This window comes from Saccopteryx leptura, chromosome 2 (genome assembly GCF_036850995.1).
Source record: "Saccopteryx leptura isolate mSacLep1 chromosome 2, mSacLep1_pri_phased_curated, whole genome shotgun sequence".
NCBI lineage: Eukaryota > Metazoa > Chordata > Mammalia > Chiroptera > Emballonuridae > Saccopteryx > Saccopteryx leptura.
Genome location: NC_089504.1, coordinates 50,945,196 through 50,966,748, shown reverse-complemented (window position 1 = coordinate 50,966,748; position 21,553 = coordinate 50,945,196). Strand labels below are relative to the sequence as shown.

At 43.0% G+C, this 21,553-nt stretch overlaps 1 protein-coding gene and 1 pseudogene across 2 annotated transcripts in view; one reads left to right on the top strand and one right to left on the bottom strand.

Moving 5' to 3' along the window:
• PRUNE2 (prune homolog 2 with BCH domain) overlaps window positions 1-13,852 on the bottom strand; it is a 285,127-nt gene extending 271,275 nt beyond the window's left edge. For both annotated transcript variants that reach the window (XM_066367956.1, XM_066367957.1), the window contains exon 1: window positions 13,654-13,852. In XM_066367956.1, the coding sequence (XP_066224053.1) occupies window positions 13,654-13,689 (36 nt within the window). In that variant the 5' untranslated portion in view covers window positions 13,690-13,852. The remainder of the gene's footprint in view (window positions 1-13,653) is intronic.
• Window positions 240-8,392, top strand: LOC136393703 (small ribosomal subunit protein eS4, X isoform-like; annotated as a pseudogene).
• Window positions 13,853-21,553: the final 7,701 nt, after the last annotated feature.

Below are 21,553 nucleotides of genomic sequence, written 5' to 3'. Positions count from 1 at the left end.
TCAGAGCGGTCTATGCTAGCTTATGAACCTCTTAGAGTGTGAGCTGGTTTTTACAGTGATGTCATGTTTGGTCAGGAGGCTGTTTTGGTATGAAATAATGTCACACAAATGAGAAATACATTTTTTCCTCCATAAGGCTCATCCTGACCTAATGCTCTGGAGGGCTAAAGAATTTTTCCAAATGTTTTAAAAGCCAGTTATGGGCTGGCATTTTGATATGGATCCACCACCACGAGTACATGTCGATTTTTCTGGAGGCTGGAGCAAAGGATGATGGCACTTCAGGCCCCAGTCCAATGGTAACAGCGAGTGGCAAAGACACAATTATGAACCCATAAAATCACTTTGATTCATGCACGGCTTTATGTAAGGGTCTTACAAAGCAAATGCACAGTGAAATAGTAGAAGAAATATTCATCTAGAGGATAAAATTCTCCCTCTTATTTATTTTTGCTCTGGCCTTTGTACATTTCCTAAGACCAGGCTTTTAGTTTGTCCATAATCAAAAAACAAACAAAAATATCTCCCAATGATTTTGATAAACCCTCAAAACATAAAAGAAAACCCGAGTCAAAGTTTAGGCTTGCAATAATCCACAAGGATTCATTGAAATACTGCTCACTTTGTCCTGTAAGAATCCAGCCCTCCACAAGGCAGTGGCGTTCACTATCTGTTTATATAGTATCATAGCTGCCAAAGGGTGAAAGAATCCCACCTGGTATTTCAGCAGGGAAATGCTGCCCACAAAGCAAACCAGGCTGCTAAGGGCCCAGGGAAGAAAGCAGAGAATGGGGGTGGGGGTGGGGTGGGCGGTGTCCCTGGGAGAGGGAAGGAGCTGGGACACTCTCTCTCCCAGGGGAGCAGCTGGGCACTTGTCCTCTCTGATATACCCATGGCTGGCAGCAGCTGATGTGTCCACCTGCTGTGACACTTCTGTCTTCCCAGAGCCAGGTGCCAGTCTGCAGCACCACTGACCACTTGCTAAAGAATGTGTGTATGCAGAGCGCAGAGAAGTTTCTACATGCAGCGTGAACTTCTGCCTTGCCTCTCCCTTCTTTTCCATTTTGGAGAACAGGAGGTAAGAACATACACATCTCTTTTGTACCCTTTCATTAATTTCTACGTTATTTTTCACAGCAAAACAATTTGACATTTTCTTTAAAGAAAAAAAAGCCATTCATCCAAAAAAGGTCCTGTTTTTTGCACCTGAAGGAAAGAAATGGTTCTTATGAGCATGGCCCCTTTCATAAAAACCTTTCAAATAATGGAAAGCCCATCAGCACACTGCCCCTCCCTCTCGCGCTGTTCTGAGGGATCTTACGTTACAGGCCCCTGCTCATGACTGCAGCTCTGCTGTGGAGTCCCAAGCCACAGTGAGTTGTGAGCTCAGAATGGTGGCGGGGAGTGGGGTTTCTCATGTCCTCTGCATGCCTCAGGCCTATTTATGCCTCCCAACATCAGTCTCTCAGTTTTAGCACTGTCACTGTCAGTCCTGACTCCTGACTCTTGTTGTAAACCAGAGATTTCACATACTTGGCTTCACTTAAGAATGAGGTTGCTTATGCAAGGAACTTTTCCAGACCGCCAAAGCTTACCTTCCATGTGATAATTTATTTTCTTTTTCTATTTTAATTATCTGATTTGGAATATTTTCTGAAATTTGCTTGAATACCCCACCTTTCTCCTTTCAGTGCCCAATGGGGCACTGAGCTTAAATGATCTCTCTTCCTTGATTATTCAGGGTCATTACTGTGACCACTGATGTTAAGTGCCCCAGAAGCTGTGCAGACATTTAAGATTATTTATCCCCCATCAGATGAAGTGGCACTTAGTAAGGGCCTGGGTCTGCTTCTTGTGGGTCTGTTTGATTGGGTTTTGTTTATGCAATTCCTCCATTGTAATTTATTAGCTACCTTTCCCTCCATCACCCCCTGCTGAGCAAACCAAGCTTGTCAAAGCACAAATTAGGTGATGATGATGATGATGACAGCCAACATTCCTGTGTCCTTGCTGTGCTCCTAGCATTCTCTGAGTGATTTACAGGTATCATCTCACGAAGGAGCTCAGAAATGGGGTTCAGACATTTTCCTAGGAAAAAAGAACTAATTAAAAAGGTATGTTTTCAATAATCTATTTTAGCTGCCTGAAGGAAAGCTGCCTTCGCACGATTCCTGTTTTCTAGGAGGCTTTGATTTGGCTGAAGAATACAGGAACTCCAGGCACATGAACTGTTTCTCTTGCAACTCATTCCAGCCTGGATTTTGGAAGGGTTTCTTCCTTGTCTCACCACTTTTCTTTCTTCTTTATATATATATTTTTAATGTCTTACCACTTTTCAAACTTGCTTCCCCCTGAATTTTCCTATTCTTTTCTTTTCTCCTATTTCCCTTCTAACTCCAATTCTACCTCCACCTTCCTCTTTCCTTGCCCCCTCACCCCCTTTTTCTTTGTTCTTATACACATATTAAGGATAACCAGCAGTTTGCTGGGGCACTACTGAGCCAGACGACTTGTCCACACAGCTGAGAGCAAGGTCTCACTGCCAGCACTTCTCCTTGCTAGCTGTGTCACCTGGAGTGGGATCACCCACCTTACAATCCATCAGTTGTTCAAACTAATCCTTCCAGTGTCCAGCAAAAATGTGAAATCAATGAAGAAATCTGTAGAACCAAAAGCTGTGCTCACAACCTTGATGGCAAATAAGGGACAACATCTAACTTTAAAAAATCTTATTATTCAAAATTTACTAAATATGCATAATATATTCAATATATTTAAGTAGCTCAAAAAGCTAAACGTATACCCTATTTCCTAAGCAATTTATCAGTCTTTTAGTTTTTTCACATAGGCATACAGTGAGAAGATTCTCCCAATTTATTTCACCAGATCATAGCCTACCATCATATTGTCCTCAGAGCAGATATTGGTTGATTAGTCAGTTATCTGAGGGTTTTTAAATATAAAACATTCAACATAGATAAATGAACCTCTCTTGGGTCAAAGTGAACTCACCTCTCAACCCTCCTATTAACCTGTCAATTGTTCACTTTTTTATTTAAAAAGAATTAAATTTTCCAGGACATCTGGTAAGAAGAGGTACGTATGGATGAGGGACAGCGTCCTAGAACTGGAGTCAGGTGATTTGGGGACAAAGTCTGGCTGTGCTCCTTATGGGCCATGGAATCTTGGGCCAACCTCACTAAGCCTCAGTTTCCTCAACTGCAAAAGGAGAATACCAGCTACCTCACAAAACCACTGCAGGCATTGAGTATAAAAATGTATCTCTTACAGATATTCAACAAATTTTGATTGAACTAAAGGGAGCTGAGAATTGTTCAGAAACCTTGTTTCTAAATAAGGTTTTCTGGCTCTCTTATCATCAGTGGCTCTTTTCACATTTTTATTACAGTGGGTGGACAACATAGTCTCATCTTAGTACACGCATACCTGCAACATCCCTAAGAGGGAAGTGCTACTATTATTCTCATTTCACAGATGAGGAGACAGAGGCTGAGCAAAGCATGCTCAATTGGAGTTGCCTGACGAGCAAGTAAAAACGGCAATGTCAGGATTTGAAATCAGACGTCTGGCTCCAGAGCCTGTCTATCAGCCACCATGTCATACGGCATTTAAGGGATAGAAGTGAGGAGGAGGACAACAGGATCTCTAAGGTTTCTCTAAATCCAAAAATGCTCTCGAAGATTCTTCCTAAATTTTTATATTAGGGATGGCAACTTTTACTACAGACTGCTTCATGGTTACCAGGTTGGGGCTCAGGGATAGAAATGTGTGGTTCTTCTCCCGTGAAAGTCGCCACTCATAATGGATGGTAACGCAGGTACAATTTTGATCTATCAATATCTACTTTCATCTACCTGTTTTGATGTCCCCACCTGATATACTAATTACTAAAAAAGCTAATTCTCAAATGTGAATAGATGAACCCTGAACTAGACAAGACCTGTTGCCAAAATATATTCAAGACCATATACATTCCAATCTTGCATAAAAGCTAGCCTTGTTATTTTATCATGACATTTAGTATAAAGTACATGCTATGTCCACAGTGTTATGTGATGCTTTGACCTTAACGTTTCTCACCTCCTTCTAATCAACCAATCCTGGATTCCTGCATACTGTCACCAGCCTTCCTCAGATTCAGACCCCTAGGAGTCTATATCTCCACTTACTTATTTTTTTTTTTATTTCTCTGAAGTTAGAAGCAGGGAGGCAGACAGACTCCCACATGCACCCAACCAGGATCCACCCGGTGTGCCCACCAGGGTGTGATGCTCTGCCCATCTGGGGCATTGCTCTGTTGCGGCTAGAGCCATTCTAGTGCCTGAGGCGGAGGTCATGTAGCCGTTCTCTGCGCATGAGCCAACTTTGCTCCAATGGAGTCTTGGCTGCAGGAGGGGAAGAGAGAGACTAAGAGGAAGGAGAGGGGGGAGGGGGGAGAAGCAGATGGGTGCTTCTCCTGTGTGCCCTGACTGAGAATCGAACCCAGGACTTCCACACGCCGGGCCAATGCTCTACTGCTGAGCCAACCAACCAGAGCCCACTTACTTACTTTTATGGACCCACTGCCATATGTCACACTTTGGGCAAGACTTTTGCCTTATGGCTTCATTCAGCCTACAAACACTTCATGCTTAGCAGAGTCATGGCTCACGGTCCCAGAAGTGTCTGAAGGATGTGGCAGCTCCAAAGCATTGGATGCTGGATAAACTGATGGGTGTGTTTGCTCCTCATCCTTGACTGATCCCCACAGCTGAGAGACTGCATCTTTTTCTAAAGAGCAGACTAAATTTGCCCTGACAATGAAGAAGATCTGCATGCAGCTGTTCATTAAGATTGATGGCATGGTCTGAACGGATATCGCCTCTCCTGGTGGTTTCATGGGCGTCATCAGCATTGAAAAGGCTGTAGAGAATTTCTGTCTGATCTATGACACCAAGGGCGGCTCTGCTGTTTATCATATTACACCTGAGGAGGCCAAATATAAGCTGTGCAAAATAAGAGAAATCTTTGTGGACAAAAAAAAATCTCTCATCTGGTGACTCATGATGCTCTCACCACCTGCTACCCTGATCCCTTCATCAAAGCGAATGGCACTGTCAGATTGATGCGAAAACTGGCAAGATTATCGATCTTAAAAAGTTTGAAACTGTTAACCAGTTTAATGGTAATGGAAGGTGCTAACTTGGGAAGAATTGGCATGATCACCAACAGAGAGAGATATCCTGGTTCTTTTGATTGGTTCAAGTAAATGATGCCAACAGCAAGAGCTTTGCCACCCAGCTTTCCAACATCTTTATATTGAAAAGGCAACAAACTACATATTGTTCTTTCCTGAGAAAAAGGTATTGCCTCGCCACCGCTGGGGAGAGAGAGACAAGAGACTGGCAGCCAAATAGAGCGGTAAGTGAAATGATCTCTAGGCAACAGGATTGGAATGTCTTAATTAAAGATAATATGGCATAATTCATTACCTCTCCCCCCAAAAAAACTATTTCCTGAGCTTCAGGTACTGCACCAGCCCCTGGAAATACCATGGTGGGGAAAACCATACAGAGACCCTGGTCATACTTTCCCTGATCAAATAAACATGCCCAATGCAGACATAATGACAGGCTGAGGTAAGTGAGCTAAAAGCATTAAAAACAACAAAACCCAGAAAACCAGACTTACACTCACAACCCAGGGGAAGTGGGGTAGGAGGGATCATTCAGCAAGTCATCCCTTCTTTTTCACCTAATCTGAAGGTAGCAGTTATTTAAGCCAAGTGGGGCAGGTCAAGCCAGCAGAAGCTGGACAGAAGACTGGGCCAGAGCCCAGGGTCCAATTAAGAGTGTTGTCTGTTCTTTTCAGAGCAATGGAAAGCAATTATGAGGCTTTAAGGGAGGGGGTGGGAGAGGTGTGACAGAGGTGTAATAGACAATGATCCACCTCATAACTGTGGAGAGTGGTTTGTAAGAAGCCACCCGTTAGCTGCCCATTGCTGCTATCCAGAGACTCAGTGGTGGCTGGAATATGACAGGTGGGGAGGGGATAGAGGAGAAGGAAATTCACTGAGATAAGGAACTGAAGGAAAGGACCAACTTGGGGGCAAATGGAGAAGAGCAACCATTGTTCCAGGTACATGATTTTGGCTGTAGGTACATTATTTTGGCTTTATAACACACCTGCAACGTAGGTATCATTATTATATTTTTCATATTAACAACCAAGGCTTTTTTTTTTTATCGGCTTAGTTTTTCTAACTGAGCCTTCGTGGGTCTGATTTTCCTGGGCAATCTAGTTCCCAGTTAACTTCCCAAGACCTCTTCAGATTATCTTTCCCTGAAGCCAAAGCCTGAAGCCACAGGGCTCAGCTAGAAATGGATCTGGGACAGTGCCGGAGAATATTAGTAGGCTGCTGTGGGACTTGTGGCAGGGCACCTTGTATGATGGTGTAGGTTGCATACCACAGAAACTCAAAGGGTGCTGGTCACATCAAAGTCCATGCGAATGCTGCCTCCTGAATATATCAGCCATGCCTCTCCCAGTTTCTTTTCAAAGACTCCAAACTCCATGACTCTCCCATAAACCCCAGGGTTCAAAAAGAATCAATTATCAAGGCAACACTATACACTTTAGCTCTCTGGTTTCAGGTGTTCTTTCCTCTTTTGAAGCCTTCATCCAGACCCAAGTATTCCTCCCTTGCCCTTTCTCTGCTCAGCTAGCACTCCACAGAGGGGTGGATGTAGGGAAGGGTGATACCTACATCATCAAGGCACCACTGCTCCTCAGAGAGGTATACCAAATCCAACATGATGTTAGTATCTGCCCAAATGAGTGCTACATAGAAACAAACAGGTTTCTATGACCAAAGCTCTTACTTTTTTTTAACCCAATTAATATAAAATATTCCCCAAATCACTGATTAAACGGTGTCCTTACTCACCCGATCACATCCTTCAAGACTCAAGGTGCTGTCTGAATGGTAGCGACCAATTCTTTACGTTGGAGGCAGACCAATCCACTCTGAGATTTACACAGAAAAAAATCTGGGTCTTCTCTGCAGGGCCTGAGGCTGGGACAATCACAGTGCCTGGTCTGAAAGCCCAGGCAGTGATAAATGGAGCAACTTCAAGGCTAAAGCAATCAAGGGTTCTTTTCTCATCAACCCTTCAGGGTTGCAAAAATGCTTGCAACCTATTTGCAAAAGTGCTTTGGGTTCCTGAGTGTCCTCAGGATGCTCTGGCAAGAGGCACAGTCTCAAATGCACCAGCTATCACTTAGGATGGGGATGGAGCTGACCCCGTGGACAGTGATCAGAATGAGCTCAGCTCCCCAAATGAAACTGCTCTGCCAGTATCTCCATCATGGCTAGTCCTTACCACAGCAGCCTTTTGAAATGTACAGAACTTTCATTTTAAAGACATTTTTTATTGACACACAAGATCTTCTTCCCATAAAGGAAATCAGGAAAGACTTATTCCTCCAATTTCCAATCAAGACAATTATTCTGCAGACATGCTACAGTGCCTTCCTTCCTTCCCTCTTTCTTTCTTCCTTCCTTCTTTCTTTCTTTCTTTCTTTCTTTCTTTCTTTCTTTCTTTCTTTCTTTCTTTCTTTCTTTCTTTCTTTCTTCCTTCCTTCCTTCCTTCCTTCCTTCCTTCCTTCCTTTCTTTCTTTCTTTCTTTTCTCTCTCTCTCTTTCTTTTTTTCTTTCTTCTTTCTCTCTCTCTTTCCCTTCCTTCTTTCCTTCCTTCCTTCCTTCCTTCCTTCCTTCCTTCCTTCCTTCCTTCCTTCCTTCCTTCCTCACTCATCTCCTCTATAAACTCTAATGTGGTTGTTCATTTAGAGTTTTTAATGTGTTTTCTTGGCCCTGGCCAGTTGGCTCAGTGGTAGAGCAGTGGCCCGGTATGTGAATGTCCTGGGTTCGATTCCCAGTCAGGGCACACAGGAGAAGTGACCATCTGCTTCTCCAACCCCCTCCGCTTCTCTCTCTTACCCTCCCGCAGCATGGCTTGATTGGTTTGAGCACATCAGCCCCTCGTGCTGAGGATCCAGGCTCTAAAAATAGCTTGGTTGTGAGCATAGCCCCTGATGGGCAGAGCATTGGCCCCAGATGGGCATTGCCAGATGGATCCCAGTCAGGGCACATGTGAGAGTCTGTATTTCTATCTCCCTTCCTCTCACTTGGAAAAGAAGAAAAAGAAAATAAAAATAATGTGCTTTGTGTCTCTATGCCACATACCACAGAGTATAAATTGACATGTAAGACACCCGGAACTCTTCTTCTGTAGAAGTCCACATACTGGCCAATACCCACTGCAGATACGAGCCCTTCACCTGCAATTGTTACTGCTGAAGTGGCAGATGCATTCCCCAGACCGTTGTGGTAACCCTGTCCCCACCCTGTCTTTGAAAACAGCATTCCTGTGGCATTGATACGCCCTGTATCCTTCTGGTGGCAGCTGACACTCCCGCCACTCACACACCCAAAGATGGTTCATGACCTACATCTCAGGGCATGTGTGCTGCAGTGCCCCCCATCCCTGACCAGCTGTTTGAACTGCATCAGCTGGCAGGGTCTGAGCAGTGGGAACAGCTCAGCAGCAGGTCTACCCAGTGTGGGAACGCTGGCTTCCTGCCAGCCAGACACCCAGCTGTCTCATCTCACCCTCCAAGTTCATAGAATTTGGACGGTTACTCCCGTCATAAGGCCATCTCAGCCTGAATATTTTTCTAAGCTGGCCACTATAAAAGTGGAGGACATTTCCCAAGTTACAGCCTAGGACAGTAAGCTCTCTTTCTCTACCTGCCTTCAATTTCTCTGACTGTAGAAACAGCATAACTGAGAATGACTAAGCCACATCATAGAACTGGTGTAACTGTGATAAAAAGCATGGCTAAAACTTAAGGGCATACCTGGAATTACAGGTATCTCTGGCCCTTTTCCAGCTCAGAACAGGCAAGTGGAAGAAACGACAGGTGGGCAGCGGCAGGAGAAAAAGACAATGGGTTTTCACGCTCATTTCTAGTGCTCGCAGTGAGTGTCCAGATCAGAAACAGCTGGGTTCTCTCATGGGGCCGTGAACCAAGGTAACAAACATCACCCTTGAATTACCACCTCTCCTGCCTTGGGGTCTAGCTCTCATACTGCTTATTCTACCATCTTGATTGTTTTAACAACAATTGTGTCGATTTCCTTTTTGTCAAGAAGGTACCATTTCTGGAGACTGTGCCTGGCAGGAGTGATCACTTTCCTGGCTGCCTGCCACATTCAGCCAGGTTTTTCTTTATTTACAAAGAAGCCCCAGGCACCCAACAGGGTCCTAACTAGGCAGAAGGCAGGCCCCCTATGGAAACATTTAAGCTGAATGAGGGGGTGATCCCTCTGAAGCCACAGTGAGGTTTACTTTGGCCATTTCTGAACAGTTTCACCTATTCTCAGGAATGAAGGGTAGTGTCAGAAGGGAGATTGAGAGAGAAGGGTGATGGGATTATGCCTGTGAACCTGCCTCAGTTTAAAGACTTGAAAAACCAGACTGGGATGATAACTATAATTGAGAGAGTGCTCTCCTAATTTCAACAGAAATAATCTCCACACTACTTCATAAAAATTAAAAAAGAATTGCTTCCACTTCAAAGATTTCTGCTTAACCCAAGGCCCTGACCTAAAATGGAAAAGCTCTTCTCTCCTCACAATGACCGATGAATAATAAATGTTCCTAGCTGGGAATAAAAGGCACACAAACACTTTCTCAAAAGTTTAATGATTGGAGATTTTATCTATTGCTAATAGCAGTTCCATTCTGGAATTTTAGACTCCTTTAGCCTATTGAAATAAGCTAGTTCCAATGATGTTGAGGTTATGTAGGAAGAGACATTAGCAATTTCAAACCTTTCAAAGATAGGTGTCATGTTTACAGGATATCAAAGAAGTGAACTAAATATAAAAAAACTGCCAATTAAACATGTGTTTTCGGTATCATATAGATAAATCTGTATTAACGTCTGATAGAAAACAGCTTAAACATAACATCTGAAAGTCTAATTGTGTTCTAATAAAGCTTAAGTGAAAGCCGGCATGATAATTTTCTTCTCCTTAAAATGTTTCCCAAAAAATAGCCTAACCATTTTATTATGAATAAACTCACAAATGAATGCCATAATTACTTATTTTTTTCTCTTAAAAAAAGTTTATCCTCTAAAACAAAGGTTATCTACTACAATAGCTGAATGTCACACTTTAAGTTAATTTTTTTCAACCTAGAAAATGAAATTTGTTAGGGGAAATGTGACTCTGAAAGTGACTAAACCAATTTTGCTGTGGCTAAATAGGAAAGGCTAATTGCAATCTCTAACAAGAAACCTGTTTCAAGAAAAGAAAATAGCACTAATGGTTCTTTTGGCTAAAGCAGGAGATTGGGAACAGTATTTCAAACAACCACTTCTTTTTCCTGTCTTCCTTTTAATGATGTATAGCAGTGGTCCCCAACCCCCGGGCCGTAGACTGGTACCAGTCCACAGAGAAAGAATAAATAACTTACATTATTTCCGTTTTATTTATATTTAAGTCTGAACTATGTTTTATTTTTTAAAAATAACCAGATTCCCTCTGTTATGTCTGTCTAAGTCTCACTCTTGATGCTTGTCTCGTAAGTTCAACAATTATATTTAAAACTACCACAGTTTTTACGCCAGTCGCATAATTTTATTTTGTGCATTTATCCGTCCCACCCTAAAGGCCGGTTCGTGAAAATATTTTCTGACATTAAACCGGTCCGTGGCCCAAAAAAGGTTGGGGACCACTGATGTAGAGCAACTGCTGTCTAGTGAAGGGACTCAGTAAATAAACTTATACATGACTCTCAACTGATTACTCTAAAATAGTGATTTTTTTTTATTCCAGCAATTGCTTTTCAGAAATGAGACAAAACTCTTGCTTACATGAGACTCCATGATCTAAGGGTTTATTGTTAAAATATATGTGAGGGGAGTGGAATAGGGTGCATTTAGCTGAGCTGAGGTGGTGGGGTCTCCTGTGAGCCCCCAGAGCCTTCTCTTGCTCACACATCACCCTCTGTGTCCCAGCTCCTCTGGTCACTGCCTCCTTCGAGTTGCCCCCCTGCAGTGCCAAGCTTCCACCTCCCTGGAAGGAAGGCCAAACCTTCAACTGAGGACTTGGGGGATAAGAAAGAAGGAGAATACATCAAACTCAAAGTCATTGGACAGGATAACAGTGAGATTCAATCAAAGTGAAAATGACAGGTAGGTCCAAAGAATTCACTCAGGTTTCCCTGTGAAGGTCACAGAATTGCTGATAATCACACTCCAAATGAAGCAAAAATAGAGGGAGAAGATGTGATTGAAGTTTATTAAGAACAAATGGGATCATTCAAGGATTTAGATTTTTTTTTTTTACTTCAATCTGTTTTACTTATTTTATAAAGAGTTCTTTTGTAATGTGGTGTTCAAAATGGAATTGAAAACTGACCTCTCCCATCTCTTTAAAACATCTAGTAATTTGAATTTGGTGCCTATTATTCATTATTGCTTGTTTTCATTGTGCTGAATTTTGGGGATCAAACCTCAACCCCCATCATAGTGCTCTCTCCTTTTGAAATATTAAATGTATGTGCAGGGAAGCCACCTTTTTCAGGACTGCACCTTTTCAGGCTTGTGATTAATAATAAGGTTAACCATGCAAGTGTTCATGACTTTCTTATTGGCCCTAAAGTTCTAGCCTGTGAATGCTTCGCTCTTGGACTCTGACTTTCGGAAATGAAAGATTTTCATCTGAACTATGGAAAAACGACTTTTCCTTAACTTAAAGCTACCTTTAAAATCTGAAGGTCTAGACCAAACAAAGAATATCAGATTGGAGTCAAGATGATGGATAAAGTGAGAGTAAAGACTAACTCCAAAGACAGCTTCCCTAAAGAGAAAGCATTTTAAGAGTTAAAAATATGTATCTTGTCAGAAGATCCCAGAAAGGTTCTAATTTTCATTTGCAGTTAATCAAGTTATTCATGCAAAGGTGTGTACAATGGAACACTGACTGCTCTTTTTTAATTTGATTTGTATTTTTTTGGCCGGGGATATGAGTTTTAAATAGACATTGTACCAGCTTCATTAAAATAAACAAAATAAGAACCGTAAAAAAAATAAATAAAACTGCATTTACCACTGATCCCCAGTCATTTTCATCCACAAAAGAATAAATAAATAAGCTGCTGAAACTGGCTTTCCTTTTTGACCCTCTCTCACTCATGATTAGGTACAGAACACAGAGCATACCTATACTATCAGAAATGCGAGTGAGTTTCTGCAGTCAGAATTTTCCTTCATGTGCTCATGGAAAACTTGTAAGATGGTCAGCAGTAAACCCAGAAATGATAAAAAAATTTTCAATTCTGAAATCCCCACAAACTTTCAACCCTCTGGGAGGCTTCCGGTAGAAAACATAGTACTTATTTATATATTAGCATTAATCAACTTTAATGGTCTTCTTACAGATACTTACAGTTGAGTCATTGTAAGAATTACACTTTCCTCTGCACTTCCTTCGTTGTTTGAGGGTGTTACAGTAATAAGCCTGAAAATACCTTGCCTTGTGATTAAGATGTCACTTTAATGCAGACTTTATATTTTGGCTTCTATGAAGGTTTAAAGGTTAAAGGCATCATAAATTATGCATTTCCTCCTATGCCAGGCCCATAAAAGGTGCTTTCACTGTTCATTAAAATATTGCTTCTAAATGGGCAGAGGCTTTTTTTAAGTGCTGAAACAGAATCATTTCCATTACATTTATTACTGCAATTCCAGAGAGCCAAAACGATTTGTAATTAGGAAACTGCTAGTATCTGTTGTTCCAGAATCTGTAGCGCCTGTCAAAATTCACAGTGAAATTTGGGTTCACTTTTTGTACAGAGAAACAGTTCAGTATAGTCGGCCAGCCTGCTGATCTCCTTTCAGGAGAACAACAGTCTGGCAAAACCCATATACATCACCAGCAACAGTTGGAGTTTTACCCTTCCCTCTCTGTCCCAAATTGCAGATCTGAATAGGGACCACGGAGGCACACGATTCTCAACTCCCTCACTGGAACGAGCTCTGTGAGGTATGCTTGCACGAACTGCACATCGGAACATGTCCTTCCTAGTTGACACACTGACTTCCTCACCTATGTTTTGCCACCACCTCCAGCAACAGCCGGTTCTAAAGGATTCTTATTTGTCTTTTACACTTACACGTACTGCATCTGCAGAGGCTGGACTCTTTTCTAGGGAGCACCACACCCATTTATCTTCTAGCCTTCAGCAGCAAAATGCAGATTTGGCTGGATCTGCAACCTCAGGCCAAAGGGACCAAAGCTGGGCACAGAGCACCCAACTTGAGCCAGGTTATCACCACCCTCAGCTGGGCATTTTGTCTGGCGAGGGGAAGATTCTGGAGACAGAAGGCTTGCTTGTAAGCACCAGAGTTCCAGAGATTCTTTACAGGGGACAGCCCGTATACCCTGACAACTAAGTGGCAAAGTTGTTTCTTTCTCTTCTACTGCAATGCCCGTTCCTCTCCATCAGAATACACACACGCAAACACGCACACATACACACAGACGCACACACATCAACACAACCTTGCTTCCTTAACTTACCAGTTTAGACTTGGCACGTTGCAAAAATTCTTCCATATCGTTGCGAGAGGTTTGGACCAGGGGTACCGGGAGAGGCACAGAGAAGATTTCCGTAGGGGGAGAGGAGCGAGGTCTCCGGGTAGTGGGCGCGTGGAGCGCAGCGACCCGCTGTCCCTCCAGCCGCTCAGCGGCGGCTAAGGCTGTGGCTGCGCCCAGAGCGGTCGCGTCCCAGGGCTCCCAGCCCCACCCCTGCGCTCGGCCGCCTGCTCGGGGCACCCGACTCTGCCCTATTAAGGAAAGTGGGTGTGCCGCCAGGAGCCCCAGGGCGCGCCCTGCACGCTCACTGGCACGCGCCTGCGGGGCGGGAGCTCAGGACCCGGACTCGGGGGCGGGCATGTTGGGGGATGGCGAGGGGCTCCTCGGCCAATCGCAGGGCCCTGCTGCGGCCTCCTGACGTGGCGCGCCGAAAGATGCTGCAACCATGGACAGCGCCCAGAAGTGCGAGCCAAGTGCAAGGGGCTGCTGCAGAGGGAGTCTCTGCCGCAGGCACCGCCACTGTCAACCAAGAGGAAGATGGAAAAAGGCAAAGAAGGGAAAGAAAGCCCCTGGAGAGCCCTCTCCTCGGGCCAGCGCCTCCCTGACTGGCTAGCACGTTACAGAAAGCTCCAGTGGTCACTTAACGAGCTGGTTCTGTTGGCCCGGCCAGAGGGAACACTCAGCTAGATGGGGGGAGGGGGTGAAAGAGGGGGTGGTGGTGGCTGTTACTGTTGAGCTAAAAGCAGTACGACCTTGATGGAAAATAATCAGAAGAGCAGGCTGGGAGGTTGTGCTAGGTTGCATCTATGCTCCTTAACGTCAAAGCGTACCCACCCAGCGTAGGGCATCTGCAGTTCACCCCAACTGAGTCCCCTAGGGCTGATGCTTAGATATTATACATCCTTCTGCGGCCCGCATCCACTCTCTGACATGTACACTCAGGGGAAGCTGGGGCAAAAGAACCTTCCTGCTGCATAGGGTTGTGTTTCTACAAGATCCTCAGATAATTTCTACGTGCACTAAAGTTTAAGAAGTTCTGCAATATGCACTTAAACATATAACTCTGGACCTTATTTTAAGCCATAGAATTTTACTGTGTGTACTCTCTAGGTTACCACATCCCCAGATGTACCGCCTCGAGCTTTCTTTTACACATCTGGGCCTTTGCACATCTGCCTGTACTCCCCCCCCCCACTTTTTTTGGCCCCTCCCCAGCCCACACTGCCTGGCTAACACATGCTTCAGTTGTCAGCTTAGTGAGTGGTCTCAACCCTGATTGCACATTAAAATCATACTATAATCACCTAGTGCTTTAAAAATACGGGTTCCTAGGTTTTATCTATGAACCAGTATCTCTAAGGGTGGAGACATGGCAGCAGTCAGGTGTGAAAGTGCTCTAAGTGATTCTAATATGCAGCCTGGGCAGGATCCTCTGGTTCTCACACTTTAGCAGGTATCTGAACCAAAGATCTATTAAAATACAAATTGCTGTGCCGTATTCCCAGAATTGCAAGATTAATAGGTTTGACTTAATAGGGCTGAGAATTTCCATTTTTTACAGTCTCCCAGGGCTTGCTGATGTTTCTGATCCAGGGACCACACTTTGAGAACGACTGGTTTAAAAGTTGTCTTTTTCCAGGAAGCCTCCCCTGATACACCCCTACCTTTCCACCCCCAGACTGAGTCAGTTGCCCCTTCCATGTTTTGTCATAGCAGCCTGTATTTTCTAATCTACTATAAATTTCCTGATTATATGTCTGTGTTCTCCACCAAGCTGTTAGGTCCATGAGAACAAGGACTTTGTTTGTCTCATTCATTGATACCTCCCTAAAACAGTTTATGTCATATGCAGACCCTCAGTAAATACACTTTAATAAACAAATTTATATATGGAAGGATTATTTTTGGCTCTCCTCCCTCCACCCTGTGAGTGTGTGTGTGTGTGTGTGTGTGAGAGAGAGAGAGAGGGGGGGGGGAGGGAGAGATGAAGGGAGAGAGAGAGCATCCAATTTTTTTTTATTCAGGAGGATTTGATATAAAGAATTCAGCAGAGTCTGGAGACCTGATTAAAGGAGAGTGATATGAGCATTAAGATCCAGTTTGCATTAAGATCCAGTTTGCATTCAGGTGATGAACTGTGTGGAAGCTGCAGATTCTATCTGCTTTCTTTGCTGACTTAAGTAGTTTAAAACCATCCAGGTAAAACAAGTGTTTTGTCAGCCTCTAAGTCTGTGAAGTGATCACAATTCAAGGAGCATTACTATGAGAAAAATTCTCAAGAATTCCTTGTGTCTGAATCCATTGCAGAATTTAGTGACAATCACATAATACTATTTTATTCCTCTGCCTGTTGATTTTAAACATTCTGGGTAAGTGTTATAGAGTACTGAGACTTCTTAAGTGTCTTTCCCCCTATGGATTCAAATTTCAATATCTATTACCCAGTTTTTATTTCAACCAACAATGTCTCTGCAAAAGTTTCTCCAGATTTTCCTCCTCCAAGAAGCCTCCCTGAACTGATCACCTATACTGGTTTCCTGAGACTGCTGTAACAAATTACCACAAACTCATTGGGTTAAAGCCACATGAGCCTGTTGTCTTCCAGGTCTTTAAGTCAGTTTGCCACCTGGAGAAATCAAGCTGTCAACGGGGCTACACTCCTTCCTGGAGGCTCGAGGGGAGAATCCATTCTTTCATCTTCTCCAGTTTCTAAAAAATATCTCAAATTCTTTGGTTCATGATGTCTTTCTCCACCTTCAAAACCAACAATGTTGATTTCCTCAACTATTCTTCCGTAACCTCATCTCCCAGACTCTCATCTTCTATCATCCTCTTCCACTTTTTAAAGACCCTTGTGACAACATGGTCCAATTGGATAGCCCAGCATAAACTCTCCCATTTTAAAGTCAGTTGATTGGAAATTGAAATTTCCCACTGCTATGTAACCTAACATATTCCCAGGTTCTGAGGATTAGGATGTGGACCCTGTAGGAAACTGTTATTCAGCATACCCTGCCACACAGACTCCATGGTATTTAGTGGCTATCACCTTTTGATCCTCAATATCTTATCATTCCATAGCAGCCAGAAATCCAGCACCTTTAATTCTAGGTTAGAAATCATCAGCCCTAACTGTACAATGGAATCACCTGGGAGGCTTTGAAAAATATTGATGTTGTAGACCCAAAAATGGGGGCTACATACTAATCCTGACAGACTCCAGAGATGCCTGGATGGTGGGCCTTACAAACTCAGAGGCTGAAAGGAACCACACAGGTGGTCTGAACATAAAAATTCCTAACTAAAAGGGAAGTCATTGCTGGTAGTCACATCCTGGGCTATAGCTTCCTTTTCCATATCCCTCAGGGCACTCCTGCCTCACCAGATCCTAGAAACCACAGAATGGTTTCATTTTTATCTTGTTTCTCACATACCATCTCTATGGACTGTAGGTGGAAATTATTAACTATCTTGTACCCAATGTAATGAGAGTATGTCTCTCTCCATGAGGATACAAGTGGCTGCCTACAAGCCAGGAAGAAGGGCAGACTAATGCAATACTAGTCCTGGGGGAAAGAAGAGTTTAAGGATCACCTGACCAGGTGGTGGCACAATGGATAGAGCTTTGACTTGGGATGCAAAGGATGTCCCATGTTATGAATGCAGGTTTGAAACCCTGAGGTCACCAGCTTGAGCGTGGTGGGCTCAATAGCTTGAGCTCAGGGTCACTGGCTTGAGCGTGGGATCATAGATATGACCCCATGGTCACTGGCTTTAGCCCAAAGGTTGCTGGTTTGAAGCCCAAGATGGCTGGCTTGAGCCCAAGGTCGTTAGTTTGAGCAAGGGGTCACTCACTCTGCTGGAGTCCCCCGGTCAAGGCACATATGAGAAAGCAATCAATGAACAACTAAGGTACCACAATGAAAAATTTATTCTTCTCATCTCTCTCCCTGATTGTCTGTCCCTGTCTTCTTTCTCTCTCTCTTTCTCTCTCTTGCTCACTTGCATGCATGCGCACGCTAAAGAAACCAACCAAACAAACAAAAACTTTAAGGATCAATAAAATTCCATCTCCTTATTTTACTGAGTGGTACCAAAAACCAGAGTAGTTCAACATCCTGGTTGGTCTAACAGAGCTGCTTAGAAACAGAGCCAAGACTGGAACTCAGCTTTCCATCATTCATTCATTAATGGATCATTGACTATGCTCAGGTAGGCATTCTGCCTAACCTGACATGTATAAGGCAAGATCCCTGCCCTTAAGTTGCTCATGGTCTAATTGCTATAATACAGAGAGATAAATGAGGTGATTGAGAAAAACATCTGGTATCATACTAGTTGAGATGCAATATGGTCTCATGACTATAATCTGGATTCTCATCCTTGATGTGGTAGATTAAACATGGCTGCAAATTCTTTGACACTTCTCCTAATGAGAGGTCAGGTCTTATGTTCTCTGTCCTTGAATCTAGAAGACCTCTGTGACTTCTTGAAAGACAGTGAAAGTGACACCATGACAGTTTCTAGAACTAGGCCTTAACATATTGACAGCTTTCATTCTTGTCTTCTGAAATACACACTCACGGAACCTAACCCTCAGGCTATGAGAAGGCCCAAGCCTCCCGAAGAGGACCACATGGAAAAGAACTAAGAATTCTGGCTAATAGCCCAGTTGCCAACTATATCAATGAATCATCATGAAAATAGTTTCTCTAGCCCCAGTCAAGCCACTGTAGCTCATGTCATGTGGGAAAGACTTAAGCTGTCTTTGCTGAGCCTTGCCTAAATTCCTGACCCACAAAGTAGAGAGACACAATAACATGATTGGGATAAGCAAATAAATTTCTGGGTAATTTGTTATGTAGCAATACATAACCAGAACACTGGCCATTGACAAGCTATAACTTTGGGTAAGTTATCCTCTCTAAGCTTCACCATCTTCATCTAAAAAAGAGAATAATCTCTCTTAGGATCGGCTGTGAAAATCACAGCAATAATACATACAAAGTGTTCAATTCCTGGTCCATAGTTGCCATTATTGGCATTACAAAGAGTCTAGAAGTGGACATAAGAGTTTCTATGAAGAGAGCCCAACAAGAGGGGAATCTCTGGGTCAATTGTGGGTGGATCAGCAGTCACTAAAAATATAAAATTTAAAAAAATAATAAAATAAAATTAGTTTATTATAGATATTATATCTAGCTATAATATGATATCTATAATAAAGAGTATTATAACTTGGGTCTAACCTACACCAAGCAACACCTTCTAAAGGTTACACTCTTTTGGAAACCTGAGACTCATACAATGAGACACCTGTTCCTGAGAAAGGCAAGCAGCTGCTCCATAGTATGTTTCTCTGCAATAAAGCATCTGCCTAGATTCCTGCCTTACAGTGAGGTTTGTGTGTTTTATATCCCCAAATGACCACTGCCCCCACATTGGGTCTTCCCTTCTCAGCCTCTCAAAGGCCCCTGCAGCCCTGGCTCCACACCAACGGGTTCTGACTGCAGCCCGCTCTACAAAGGCCTTGGAAGTGTTCCTTATCATAGAGAGAATTCCCCTGGAGGTCACATCAGTGTGATGTCAGGGAACTTGGAAGAGACCTGCCTGTGCGCTGTTTGGGCAAGTTCATTGACTTCTCTGATTATCAATCTCCTCATTGTGAAAAAGGGGAAAAGAATATCCATCCTTGTTACTTTACATGATAGTCATAAAACATCACATGCTAACATCTCTACATATGTTGAAAAAAGTTAACAATGGAAGGGAGAAAACAGGGGAAGCTTTGTGTTTGGTTAAAACAAATGCCTGACAAATACCACCCTTTTAAAAATGAGATGTGGCTGGAACGGCAGCTGCTGCCTCACCATTCAAGCACATTCCCATTGAGCTTCCTTATTAACCAACCGCACTTCCAATAGGTGTGGTCTCCTGGGTGCAGATATGTTACTTGCTGCTTTTAAATTATTTTATGTGACAAAAGGTGTCCAAGAAACTGTGCCTATCACTTGGACTAGACTTAAAAGCATTTCAAGCTTGTTTCAAGGATGAGAGACTAAAGAAGAACTGATGTGCATTAACTGCTTAATTAATGCATATTAACTAGTGTCTCTCATTTAGTTTTCAAGCAACTATTAAATATCTGCTTTTTACCCTATGGATGGTCAAATACTATCATTTATGAAAATAAAATCAAAAGCAACTCTTTTTTTTTTTTAGGTGAGAGGAGGGAGATAGTAAGGCAGACTCCCTCATGTACCCCAACTGGGATCCATGCAGCAACCTTATCTGGGGCTGATGCTTGAGTGACAAGCTATTTTTAGTGCCTGAGACTAATGCTCTGACCATCCACAGTGCCCAGGACCATGCTCAAACCAATCGAGCCACTGGTTGCAGGAGAGGAAGAGGGCGAGAAGGGAGAGAGAAGCAGATGGTTGCTTCTCCTATGTGCCCTGACTGGAACTCGAACCCAGGACATTCATATGACAGGCCAATGCTCTACACACTGAGCCACCAGACAGGGCCAGGAACTCATTTTTTATCTATATGTTTTGGCAAAGATAGCAAAATTTTCTTTTTTTTTTTTTTTTTATAATTTTATTTTTTTAATGGGGTGACATCAATAAATCAGGATACATATATTCAAAGATAACAAGTCCAGGTTATCTTGTCATTCAATTATGTTACATACCCATCACCCAAAGTCAGATTGTCCTCTGTCACCTTCTATCTTGTTTTCTTTGTGCCCCTCCCCCTCCCCCTTTCCCTCTCCCATTCCCCCCTCCCCCCCGTAACCACCACACTCTTATCAATGTCTCTTAGTTTCACTTTTATGTCCCACCTACGTATGGAATAATGCAGTTCCTGGTTTTTTCTGATTTACTTATTTCGCTTCGTATCATGTTATCAAGATCCCACCATTTTGCTGTAAATGTTCCGATGTCATCATTTCTTATGGCTGAGTAGTATTCCATAGTGTATATGTGCCACATCTTCTTTATCCAGTCATCTATTGACGGGCTTTTTGGTTGTTTCCATGTCCTGGCCACTGTGAACAATGCTGCAATAAACATGGGGCTGCATGTGTCTTTACGTATCAATGTTTCTGAGTTTTGGGGGTATATACCCAGTAGAGGGATTGCTGGGTCATAAGGTAGTTCTATTTTCAGTTTTTTTGAGGAACCACCATACTTTCTTCCATAATGGTTGTACTACTTTACATTCCCACCAACAGTGTATAAGGGTTCCTTTTTCTCCACAGCCTCTCCAACATTTGGATAGCAAAATTTTCTATAGTAAGCATTGCAAGAATTTTAAAAAGGAGTCTATGTAATCAAAATCTTCTCTGAGTTTTTGTTAAGAAAAAAAAGAGGATTTTCTGGAATTTGGTTGGGGGGCTGTCTTAAGGGGTGGCAGGATCAGGGTCACTTGAGAGATAAAAATGTCCTGAGAATCAAATGACCAGTCTTTGACTAGGGCACATACCACTTGCGTCATTTCTGGGAACTGCAGACATCTTGTAGAACAATGAATTAAATTTGAAAGGACAGCAGAGGAGAAGAAAGTGCTCTGGCTCTGAGTCATCAGGATAATGAGGCAGTGGCCAAGCTTTCAGATCTGTGGACTGCTGAAAGATGAGGAGTGATGGTCTTAATGTCTCCACGTCCTCTCATGGCAGGTGGTTCAAGTTTTACACACTCTCTTCCTGCGAAAGGCATCTCATGTCCCTTCAAAACAATACTGCATGTTGCAGAGGTTCCGTATAAATTTTAACCTATGGTCTCATCCTGCATTTTCACTGAACAAGAATTTAACAAGTTGAGTGAAATGTTAATAATTACCAAATTCTGAGAGCCTACCTGTGTGATCGCTTATCCTTGAA